The following is a 12,314-nucleotide window of genomic DNA, read 5'->3' on the forward strand; positions in this document are numbered from 1 at the left end:
ATTACCACCTCTCTCTGGACACCAGTGCAAAATGCTAATTCACTGTGCATTTCCACAACCATAAAAAATTGTGAAGCGTGAGATGGAGAGCCGACTTACTGACTCGCAGTTTTGGGACCTGAGCTTCTAGCTTGATCGATTCCCGACTTCGACACAAAGCAACTTCTAAGCTGACAAGATGCACAACATTTTTCGATTTCGAGATGTATCCAGAGAGAGCCGAAACGAAGCTGTATCTCACTGGACACTACTCATTTTTCGAACACCATTCTGCATTTTGATAGCTGTATTCCTCGACGTCTCGCGATGTGAGATGCAACCACTTCTAAGGACTCCCACATCGATGCAGGGCAGTTTTCAACTGTAAAAATGCATAATGGATTCGGGATTGAAGGAGTGTCCGGAGAGAGCCCAAGGGAAGTCGTATCTCACTGGACACTACTCAATCTCAGGACATATTGTGCATTCTTATAGCTATACAACTTGACCTCTCACCCCACGAGATGAAGCAACTTCTCAGGACTCCCAACCCGATGCAGGGCAATTTCTATGCTATCAAAATGCACAATGGCTTTAGGAATACAAGTGTGTCCAGAGAGCCTATGGAGATGTCAATCTCACTGGACACAACCATTTTCTTGGATACTATTCTGCATTTTTCTAGATATACCACCTGACATCTCTGTCCTCGAGATACGGCAATCTTAAGGTCCATTCTTTATCACCGCTCCGATTGTGCTTTCACTAACACATAGAATCGAATCGGCGCGGAGCGTAAACTCGGAGCGTAGAGAATGTGATTGAAAGTCACTCACATACTCGTCAGATATCATCTTCCAATTGTGTTCATCGCAACTTCTCCGATCGAATTTGCGCGTAGCGTCGTTTACCACGGAACAGTTCTTGCCAAAAGTCGCCTCGACCAGCGCTCTACCCTCATTCACCCCGCCAACAAGACCCAATCTCAACTCACTCGAACACACTCCGACCGACTTACAGCGGAGCGTGATTGCTACACGTGGACCGTGCCCTCGCAGTGTACCATATCTGACGAGCCTTGATCTACCCTTGACCATCCTCTTTATACTTTGCAACAACTCGGATACAGTAGGTCATATCGATTCGTACTCCGACTTTCATCGAGTCATTCTGATCTTGTCCTTATAGTCGCAGCCTCTTCCATTCTTTGTCTTCCATCATGAACCCTCCTTACAGGTCAAGAGTCTCTGAGCATACGACAGATATGCCACCTGTACAAAGAATCCTGAAGCGTAACAACGTCTCAACAGACGTCTTGCGCACCGATGAAGAGGAAAGGGAATTCAAGCGGAACCGTGCCTCTTCGTATGATGGCGCCTACTCGAGGTATGCTCGAGCTCCGCAGGACCAATATCAGCAACGCACAACACAGCACAACGACGATCTCTTCGGACCCGATCCTTACGCAGTCTACAGTCCTCTGTATGAAAGTCCACGTCAACCTACACCAGTTCGACTTCTGAATGAAAATGCTCAACATTCGACACGGACTCGACAGCAAGACATCGTTCCCGGCCTAGGAAATTCTATTCTCGATCGTCGACCATTCCAGGAAGAGAGCGATTCAAGTGAAGATGGTAGTCACGTCGAAGATTTTGGTCAACCGACGGACATCAAGTATGAGACTCCACCTCCGTTTGTTCAAAGCCGTGAGGGCACGCGCACCTCGCAAACTGGACAACGTTACGGACACGATGAAGCCGACGATAATCGCTTCCGCCGCGGTGCAAGTCACTTACAGCGAAATGGTCGAGAGGCATATCTTCAACCTCCTCTCCAAGCCCAGATCCAGAACCCAAGATCCAATTCGAGATACGCGTACAACACCTTACCTCATCAACCACCTCCTTCTGGATTTGCACCGAGCCGTCACGTTAGTTTCGACTTGCCGGACGGTCCACGACAACATGCGTCTGATCACGAGCGAGCAAGAATTTCTCACGCGGCTCCACGAGAGCATGCAATTCACACCAACCGCCAGAGACCGGAGATACCGACTGCAGATAGAGCAAAACAACAACGTCGCAGACAGTCTCAACCGGGGGCACAAGACACTCGAGAACCGAGCCGGGCACATTATCGCAACGAACCGACCGGGGCACAACACGATGTCGCTGTTGCATCTTCACAGACACTTAACACCTCACATCATGCACAGTATGCGCAACATCAAGAACGTGCAAACCATCATTCGCGGTCACAGGGAGCAGAGTCAACCCCTGCACCTGACACTCGTCCCAAAAAATCTACCGTCCCAGCAGGTTTCGTGAAACAAAAGAACATTCTGAGTTCCATCAGATCCAAGAAGCCGCGTCAGCCGTTCCAAGAAGATCTCGACTATCCACCGCCAGTGTTAACATCAAGCCCTTTCGATCAGAAAGCCCCGGTCCCTCAACCTGCAGGACAACAATATGTCTCTCCACCAGTCTTGACTCAAGCTTCATCACAACACCATGTTTCGCCTCCAGTCTCTTCGCATGCTTTTAAAGAGTCAAGCTCTTTAGCCAGCAAGATTCCAAAAGAGCAATTGCTGAAGTTTCAGCCCGATGCTACAGACATTAGAGTCTGGGACTACATGAACAGAAAAGACAACCCGATGAACTGGTCTCAGGTTAAGGAGATCCTCGACCTGACAAGAACACCTTATGTTCTTGAAACACTCAAGAGCAGGCAGCGATTGTACCAAGCAAAGCGCGCTCTCGAGCCACCGAAGAAAGAGACAACTCCAAAGGAAGAAGAAGCACCTGAGCAAGACATCATACCTCTCGAAGATCAATACTTCGAGCAACCCGCATCTTCAGCTACCACCCGTCCTGTTCTTGCAAAGCCAATCGTGCAGGCTCCTCCCGTCAGACTTCCAGATGCGAAACGTCTTGCCGACCAACTTGAGCAGGAACGACTTGCCTGGGCAACGAAGGAAGCAGAACTGCAACAACACATCAAAACGATCGAAGAAGAATCTGCTGCCAAGACAGCTGAGCTCAAGGAACAAGAAAAACAGCTCAAACTCAAGGCTGAAGTCCAGGAAAAATATCAAAAGCTCAAGGAAGAGGCTCAGACTCACAGAGAAAGCTTGAGGGATGAGAAAGCTTTACGTGCCAAAGCTGAGCGAGATCTGAAGGCTGCCATTTCTGATGCTCACAAACGTTCTCTGGCTCAGGCTGGCGCTGCAAGGAAGGCGGGCAAAGTCACAGACACTGGCTTTGCATTTTCGAATGATGGCGAAGATGTAGAGGGAGGCGACGAAGGTCAAAAGAAGACGCCTTCCAAACGCAGCAAATCCAGAAAGTCGACTGAGATCAGTGACATCAGGGAGGATGGCTACCCTCGTACGGCAGGAAAATCTCTGCCACCGGCCGCTATCCAAGCACTGTACAAGCATCTCAACAGCTGCAAAGACGAAGAAGAGGAAGTAGACGAGGAACCACCAGAGGTCATTCAAGAAGCAGACCTCACTTACTTCGTCTACACAGTGTGTCGCAAACAATGGCTCAACTCGGAAGAAGAACCAGACGATGACATCGCCATTGCATGCGGAGACTACACATACCTCAACGCCGCCAATGCCGCCGTCACCAATGAAATTCTGCGTCCCCACGGCACTGCCTCAGCCATCAAGATTGACCCCAAGCGGGAGCGAAGTCTGCATCAAGGCATGAGCGAACACGATATGGCTTGGGCTCAACTCGATGTACCTGAAGGCCACGTCAAAGTCTGGGTGCAGAGACAACTTCACACTGAATTCGTGGGTGAGCTGCCTCTTTTCGAAGATAAAGGTATACTCTCCAAGACTGTGTTTGCAGTCAGACAAGAAACCTCAACTCCTGCTGCATTAACTTCCCACGAGACTCCTGCTGCTCCCATCGCCACCACCGTCCTCGAAGAAGACAGTGAAATCTACACCACATTCGATCTTGCAAACCTCAAAGCCAATGAAAAAGTCTTCAAACTGCTATGGCCTGAGGAAAATCAATCGATGCGTATCCATGACATCAATGCCAAAGAAGAAGCAAGAAGACAACGCAAGCAAACATTGGAGGATCTGGAGGATCATGGTCAGTTGTTCTCAGAGGAGATTCAAAGGGAAGATGGTACTTCGATCAAGGTCTGGGTTGTGCAAAAGACGGTCGTTGGACCCAGAAATTGAGGAGGTTGCATAGCCTTTCAGAAATACGAGAAACGAGGAATTAGAAACGAAATTGAAATGAAGATTTTGAACACTTTTGGGCTTTCTCCCAGTGATGTGTAATGTTCACGGTCAGCTACAAAAATGCAAGAATGTCAATTCAAAAACGAGTATGTCCACTGAGATGTCTGAACGTGATGTTGCTTCTCTGGACAAAACTCCCATTGGTTATATATTGTGCATTTTATAGCTCTATCCTGAGAGTGCCTCGCAGATGGAGAGAGATGAGAGTTTAGACTCTTTCAGCTCGAACACTATCCCACGGTCATCAGCGAAGGGTTCATCAGCTATAGAAATGCACAATCGCTAATCCAAACAGGAGCATGTCCATTGAGATCTTTGCTTGTGAGGTCGCTTCTCTGGACATAACTCCCTTTAACTATATATTGTGCATTTTCACAGCTATAATGTGACAAGCCTTCGCACATGGAGATGATGAGCATCCAAATTCTCAACATGCCCCTTGTAGACCTGACAAGACACAACCTCAAAAGACGAGATGGAAGGCAAGATCATGAAGCATATTGATTCAGAAAAAAAAAACAATAAATCTCATCATATACAATTTTTCGTTTTTATATATACTAAAAGCGAACGAGAGGTCATAAACATTTCAACCCGCCTTCCCCAGCCACCATTATTTTACTCATAAGAAATTGTTCCGTCGTCGCTTTAAGCAGCCTTGCCACCAGTAACGGTCTCAGCAGTAACAGCACTAGCAGCAAGAGTCTTCTTGCTCACAACCTTGAAGCCACCAACAAGCAAAATCAAAGCCTCAAGACCAAGAATAACAGCCAGAGTAACCATGGCACCGATCACGCCATTAACAGCAGGACTCAAGCCATTTCCACTCTTCTGCTTGTTCTGGACAGAGGAAGAGGAGGAGCTGCCAGAGGAAGAGGCAGGAGCGTAGGCAGCGCAAGTGCCAGTACTGTTGCCACAGGCAGTGCACCATTGCTGTGTGCTGCCAATGCTGAACTTGTCCATTGCAGTGACAAAGTCATTCCACGAGGTAAGTTCGTTGCCGGTGCCGAACAGAGGGTAAGCAACAGGAGGGCTGGTAGCGTTGGCAGTACCGTTGTGGTACAAGAAACGCACAGAAATATCGCTAGCAGCAGGGAAAGGCGAAGTGCTAGCATTGGTGACGAGCTCGAAGGCCATGGACGAGGCATAATCAGTCATACCGTAGAAGTCAGGGTTAGTGACTGGCAAGTCGGCGAGACCGAAGAAGGAAGAGAAGGTTCCGTAGGCGCCGAATTGGACGCCGAATTTGCTCTTGCCTTGGCCAGTGATGGTGTTGTTCAGGAACTGGACAATTTCGGCGGCGAGCACCATGCCGGCGACGGCACGCATGTCGTTGGAGGAGTTGTAAGCAAGGCCCCATTCGTGCTCATCGGCCAGAGACTGGATCTGGTGGAGGACGTCAGGAGTAAGGATGTCAGATGAGTTGATGGTGGCATTGTGGATCTCAGCAACGTGGATCAGATCGTAGACTGGGCACATTATCAGCTTTGAACATGGAAAAACACACAACTTTACAACTTACTGGTGTAGGCATTCTTGTAGCTGATCTGGTCCGAGCTGAAAGTACCGTTGATCACAGGAGTAAGGTTGTTGTAGAAGTCCTGAGTGCTAGCAAGAAGATCGATGTACTGAGGGCTGGAGAAGTACTCGTTGGAGCTGCTGACAGCATTGGCACAGCCAGAAGCAGCCTGGAGCCAGCCGTTGTCCTCACTGCCGCCACCGCTGGTGGTCAGGGCCAAAGGAATGAGTTGGTAGCCATTGAGTGGGCTAGTCACGTTAGATCCATTGCGGAGAGTCTGAGAACCCAAGCCCTCGCCAACGGGAGGATAAAGACCCTGCAAGAAACCCGTGGCCGAGTTCTGGAGAACTGCAAGAATGCGTCAGAGAAACTTGCCCTAATGCATTCTATCTTCTCGGAGATATGCACAGAAAAAGAAACATACCAGTATCAGAAGGAGCAGAAGCACTGATTTGCGATTGCTTGACGATATCGGAGTTGATGCCCAGAATTCTGTGTTCGGCGCCGGATTCAATGTAGCGGCTGCGGTAGTAGTCACCAGAGGTGAAGACTTGAGTGTAACCAAGGTCGGTCAAGTTGGCAGGAGCAAGAGCCTTTGGTGTGCGGTCTCCGTGTCTGTGGAACATGTAAACTCCCAACACAGTCTCGGCCGACACCGACGACGAGAGAAGGGACAAAGCAACGAAAGACTTGGACAACATTTTGACGGTTGCACGGGTGGAACGAGAGGTGGTTGACAGCAAAGACTCAAAGTCAAGAACGAACAGGCGGCTCTTAGCCTTTTATGTGCCTGGAGGATTATCGATGAACTATCGGCAGTCCAGAGATGCGGGCAACCCCAGCAAGCTACTCGTGGGAAAAGCTGCTTGGTGACAGCTCGCTCTGGGCCGCGCTGACAGCGATTGATAACCAATTCCCAACCGTATCTCCATTCGAGCTATACACGCTAGTATGGAAGCCAGTATCGCGACGCGCTCCCAGTTGAACTTCCGAGGTACACGGCCTAACTAATCGGGTGGAAATCATGCATGGCTCTGTACATGATAAAAGCAAGAACGCCATGTCCTTTTCGAGGGTGTTACGCCAAAAAGAAGCCCATCTTGTAGGCGCACTCTATGTACCGAGTACATGCACAGCAGTGGGCATATCTACCGAGATCGAGCTAGATGAGTGGGGTGAAGAAGCTCGGGCAAGAAAAGCGGACATGCCGGAGCTTTTACCGTTGATAGAGTGTCTGGTTAGGGCAACAACCAGACCAATTCTTCTCTAGACCAGCAGCCTCCCTGTAATATCTCGATCATGCTCAGAGTCGTTCATCTATCAACTACAAGGATCGGTCTTCAGATCTGGGTGCCTGATATTCGCTCAGAGTTAGAAAACAAACCCTTCGTGGAAGCTTTCGAGAACTCGCGCGAATTTACATCTCCTCGGCGAGCTCCGGATGCGGGTGAGCGCCGAGTCAACGAACCAAAGCCGAAAACGATATACTCGTATGTAAAGTTGATCGATGAGGGTCTGGTAGAGTACAAGGAAGAGAGCGGAAAGTGCTTATATCAAATATGGATCAAGACTAAGGCTAGGAAATATAATTAAGCGAGACATCACCCTGGCTTCAATGGCCATCTTGGTTTCCTCACTCGCCTGCGCGTGCTTCGGTAGTGTCTCCGCGTTCATTGCATTGTAGAATGTCGTGAAGAGTTAGCCATAATCACATGCTTCGTGACAAAACCTTGTCCGACCTTTTGGACCCATGCCTTGCGCCCGCTGTGTGAGATTGAATCGACTCTGAGATATGGTAGACATAAGAAAGAACAAAGGAAAATGAGATACGAAAGTTGTTGAAGGTGTTGCTGGAATAGTATGCAGTTCCGGATTCAAGTGGAACGAGTGTTCAAGGCGAATGCGACTGCGGCGACGCCCATAGCGATGGCTGCTCCACTGCGCAGAGAGTTAGTAATGTTTCCATATGAAGGACAGCCATACACTTACGCTGCACGAAGTTTACCACCACAGAGACCAATGAACCAAATGCACGCCTTCGAGGCAAGGCCGAGCTCTGAATCGTTCGATTTCGGGGACTTCACGGCCTTTGAAGCCTCTGATGGCGCGGGGCGGTTGGAGATGTGATCCGTGGCGTTGGCTTCACGAGAGCGAGGGCTTGCAACAGGAACAGGCATTTCCTTTGAGTCGGCTGCTCCGTCGTGAGGTGCGGCCTTGGTTCTGACATGTTCCGTAGGAGTCATTGGTGGTGTAGGGGGTCCCCGATTGGAAACATCTGGAACATCCGTGAATACAGGGTTGCTGTCGACCTCGGAGACGTCCTGAACCTTGGTGTTAATGGGGACAGGCTGTATCAATGAGTCCTTCTTTTGGGCGGGCTCTTCAACAGGTTCCTCGTCTGTCTCTTCTGTTTCGTCGATAGAGTCAAGATGACTGAGATCGTTGGACTCCATGTGCGTCAAATCTGGACGGACCTGGGGCGAGAAAGACTTTGTCTGAGCCAAGGAAGGCGAAGGAGGAGTTCCCTCGAACACAACTTCATCATCTTGATGGCGTGTTGCAACACGTTGAAGCCGAGCTTGGATGCCAGCCTCGTCGACAGGGAATGGCTCCAGTGAGGGATCATTGACATCTTCAAGATCGGGCTTGCGCTGCTTGCGGGATGGAGGCGAGAAAGTGCTTGCAGACATGACCGGAGACATGCTCTCGTGAGCAAACAGTGGAGCCTCGTCAGGGTCCAGGTCGTGCGCGGCACCAGTTTCATGTCTGAAGAGAGGGCAGGGAGCATCGCTCTCCTCGACGGCGAAATCGTCAACCTCAATTGGTGAATCGGTGACATTATCGAACTCGAAAGTGTTGGTCTTGGATGGTGTACCGAACTGGCTGTCGACGCGCTGAGGACCAGCTTCGTGCTCGAAAAGCGGTGGCTCTTCAGCTTCCTCCTCGTCACCCTCGATGTCCTCATCCTCACGGTCGCTCTCGCCCGTACCCTCAGGCACCTGAACAGTCTCATGTCTGAACAGGTTCTTCTCGCTCTCGGGGATACCATCGTCATCGTTCACATCATCCACTGGCTCGACGTGCTTTTCCTGAGTGCCTGCAACTTGTATCGACGCTGGTATATCCTTCTCTTGACTTCTTTGTTCAACTTCAGCTTCGTGGGGCTTGGTGAGTTGTGGTTGTTGAGGCTTGGATTCCACGATGAGCAAGTTATTGCGGATACCTGTTCCGTCATCGACTATTGTACACTTATTAGTGATGCTTTCTCACTTGCGGGCCAGCTTCTGCCTACCAGTCGGCTTAGTCTCGTCGAGCACCCACCAGTCACCAGGACCAAGGCGAAACTTGTACTGGTACTCTCCTGGTTGCGCTTCGAATTCATGCTTGAACTCGAGTTCTCCATCCTCCTTGTCTTTGTACTTCATCTCTATTGGCTCCCATTGTGGCTCGCACATAGAACCAGCGATGAAGACAGGGGGCTGAAGGCCAGGGTGACTATAGTGAATCTCTTCTTTCTGTGCCATGGTGGAGGAACCGGGTGTGATGGAACGTGCTGCCTGCTGTGCTCCGATCCAAGAAGGTCTGTTGTAAGTGAAACTAGGACGAGGTGACTGACGTCCTGGTTTGTCGACGAAAATTGGAGCTTGTAAATTGGTCGAGGATGGGTTGTTTGATGCGGTTGTTACTGTCGAAACCATGATATCAGTGTGATTGCTCGAAGAAAGATAGTAGAGTAGGGATCTGATAGGGTCGAGAATCGAGCCAGAAGAGGATTGGACAGGATGTTATGTTCTCTCGTGGATTCAAGGCATCGAGAGTACGTACCAAGTCTTGAATGGAGTTGGCTCTACCCGAGGCAGGTGGACCTGGTCAAATGCGTCGCCTTCCTCGTCTAGGATGTAAGATGGCGTGAGCCTGGTGACCAAACTCACTGTGACGTTATTATTGTTGCGCCAAGATATAAAGTAATCGAGACTGTCAAGTACGTATTTGTGACAGCGGGGGTGCGAAAGAAAAGATCAATAGACGCCTAATGGTAGCAAGAAAGGAAACAAGAAAACAGAAATGGTCGCGAAACAGTCGAGAGCTCTACGCACACGACGACAAGAAACCTGAAAACCAGGAATGCGGAGAGGAAATACTTGGAGGTTGGAGCTTCCAAGTTGTGGAGAGATGGAATTGGTTGGGCCACGGCGTGATGCATACATACTCAACCACCACCTTGCCATCGCCCTTCTGGTTGCTCTGTGAACTTCTCCAGCCCCTGACCGTTACACGCCAATCCAAGGAGTTTCGAGCCATCGCACATGTACACACAAAACATAGCTCCTTGTTGGGTTAGCCAAACCTCGACCTCGAAACCGCCGTTGCATATGATTTTCTTGTTCGTCCTGCGCGTGCGGAGTAGATGTCATGTGTGGGGATGAGTTAAACGTCACACCAATGACATCCGGCCCAATCCGACACGATTCAGATGGCAGAGCCTCAAACTAAACATGTTCAAGGCTCAGCCGTTTCCTCCATCATCTGCACTTTTATAATTGCATACCATTCTGGTCACCTCCATCGCATCGAATGTCTTAAGCTCGGTCGCCGTGCAACACCCCAATACATGGTTCAATATGCATCCTTCGATGCAGATACATGTCGCCGTTGTATAGTCTCATGTATCTCGAGATTGCTCGTGCTGTGCGGGGTGAAGGAGTACAAAGAATACCTGCTTCGAAGTCCCTGCAAGTCGCTGGTCTCGCCTCGGCCCTCGTTACATTTCTCACGTGCAATGCGACCAAAGAAACAGGGCGCACCACCTCACTGCCGACATCTCGATAGCCGCCTGAAAGTTTTGGTATCTCGACATGTGCAAATCGAAGATCTAGCCAGTTTGTGATTGTGTGGTTTGAACGTTTGTTGGAAGACCGGTACGAAACTATCATCGGTTATAGATGACATGCACACACGTTGCGCCCCAGCTACCTCGAGCTGAAATTATTCACTTCCTTTGTTTCTTGCGGTACGCTTGCTGTTGTTGTTGTTGCAGCAAGTCCGCTCGAGATTGAGGAATCTCTGACGCCTCGCACTTTCGTTTCTGGGCTTTCTGTCCATGTACAGGTCCACCACTATTACTGATCAAAGATGGCGTACTAGACAACAGCTGCTTAGGACCAAACACTCCGACAAGATCAACTCGGTGTATACTCTTAGATTTCTTCTGTCCCTTCTCCCGATCAAGGCCTGATCTCGCCTCAATCCGAACCTCTTCTCTACCTAACACTTGCTGGGCTGGCTTTTCTTCTGAGATGGCCCTGGACCTTGTAGGCGAGACGGAAGGCTCCTGGCTTCTTTCCAAGCTGGGACTCGTTGAGCCCATGTAAGGCCGGAGGAGATCAGCGAGTGCCATTGGACATATTGCGTTGCTGTACATTTCAGCAAGTTTTTCTAGAGCTTTCGCTCGATCGTCGACACGTTTTCCATTTGAAGACATAGTCTCAAGGTCCGTGTCATTGCAGGCCTGGGCTACTCCTCCGATGGACTGTAGAGTTTGTGTGCCTTGGCTCTGCAAATGGACATCGACCTCACTTGCAACTGCTGCTCCATCGGACGGGTCATAATTGATCTCGGCGATTTGGGCATATGACAAGGTAGCTGAACGTTCCTCGACGACCTCAGGCTGATCTTCCTTGGCTGGAAGTCTTGTGGTGACAACCTCTTTCAACACGTTCAGCGTATCTCGAACGCTTGACAATTCTTGTTCGACACACTTCTCAGAACTTCTGAAAGCCTCAAGTGTGTCTGTCCGGTTGACCAGGCATTCTTTGAGCCGTTCTTCGGTGTTCAGCACATGTTGGTCATGGTTTTCACGGATAGTCTCGAGATCCTGCTTGGCATCTTCTCTATCAGATACGAGGTCCTGTCTCAGTGCCTCAAGTGTGTTTGTCTGGTTAACCAGGCTCTCTTTGAGACGGTGTTCAGTGGTGCATATGTGCTGTGCATGACTCTCAGAGAAGGTCCTGAGGTCCTGATTGGTTTTACCGCAAAGGCTTCATGTCGTGCTTTCATAGTCCGCAAATTGACTTCCAAATCTTTTCATGATATGGTTGATGGCAAAATCGGCGAACCCTATGTCTGCATCGGAGTCCTGAGTCATGGAGCTGTTGGGTGGGCCTCGCCGGGGTTTCTATGTCACGAAACCATTGTAAGGATGTTGTGATGGAACATTAGGCGATGCAGCTTGATTTGCAGCGTGAGTAGAAAGACCATGGGTTCGTGAAGGATGTCCTTGGGCATAGCCACTGTCTTGTGTCTGGTGGCTACTCGTTTGTGGTATCACTGCTGCCTCATTTGTATGAAATGTGGACGTTGGATATACTGCATGCTATATATAACCTTGACTAGGAGGACACAATTGCTGCTGAACTTGCTTCATGATTTCATTCACCAGCAAAGTGTTGGCTGAATCCTGCCAATACTAGCAACTGACCGCTAGAAAACATGATGAGAGAAAATCTGCTAATAAGATGGACCTGCATGTATCCGTGTGTTCAGAAT

At 49.6% G+C, this 12,314-nt stretch overlaps 4 protein-coding genes across 4 annotated transcripts; 1 reads left to right on the top strand and 3 right to left on the bottom strand.

The window, feature by feature from the left end:
- Positions 1 to 1,198: 1,198 nt before the first annotated feature.
- On the top strand, positions 1,199 to 4,186 carry M437DRAFT_81368 (uncharacterized protein; the record flags this gene model as incomplete). Its single annotated transcript, XM_041027544.1, has 1 exon — positions 1,199 to 4,186. The coding sequence occupies one exon, from the start codon at positions 1,199 to 1,201 to the stop codon at positions 4,184 to 4,186; it is 2,988 nt and encodes a 995-aa protein (XP_040883918.1).
- Positions 4,187 to 4,897: 711 nt separating this feature from the next.
- M437DRAFT_81369 (phosphoglycerate mutase-like protein) lies at positions 4,898 to 6,469 on the bottom strand (the record flags this gene model as incomplete). Its single annotated transcript, XM_041027545.1, has 3 exons — positions 4,898 to 5,718; positions 5,772 to 6,116; positions 6,193 to 6,469. 3 exons carry the CDS (start codon positions 6,467 to 6,469, stop codon positions 4,898 to 4,900), a joined length of 1,443 nt encoding a protein of 480 aa, XP_040883919.1.
- Positions 6,470 to 7,642: 1,173 nt separating this feature from the next.
- On the bottom strand, positions 7,643 to 9,466 carry M437DRAFT_81370 (uncharacterized protein; the record flags this gene model as incomplete). Its single annotated transcript, XM_041027546.1, has 3 exons — positions 7,643 to 7,706; positions 7,758 to 9,006; positions 9,061 to 9,466. The coding sequence occupies 3 exons, from the start codon at positions 9,464 to 9,466 to the stop codon at positions 7,643 to 7,645; spliced, it is 1,719 nt and encodes a 572-aa protein (XP_040883920.1).
- Positions 9,467 to 10,758: 1,292 nt separating this feature from the next.
- M437DRAFT_63064 (uncharacterized protein) lies at positions 10,759 to 11,913 on the bottom strand (the record flags this gene model as incomplete). The annotated part of the gene is made up of 2 exons (XM_041024188.1): positions 10,759 to 11,806; positions 11,885 to 11,913. 2 exons carry the CDS (start codon positions 11,911 to 11,913, stop codon positions 10,759 to 10,761), a joined length of 1,077 nt encoding a protein of 358 aa, XP_040883921.1.
- Between the last annotated feature and the right edge of the window lie 401 nt (positions 11,914 to 12,314).

This window comes from Aureobasidium melanogenum (genome assembly GCF_000721775.1).
Source record: "Aureobasidium melanogenum CBS 110374 unplaced genomic scaffold scaffold_2, whole genome shotgun sequence".
Lineage (NCBI taxonomy): Eukaryota > Fungi > Ascomycota > Dothideomycetes > Dothideales > Saccotheciaceae > Aureobasidium > Aureobasidium melanogenum.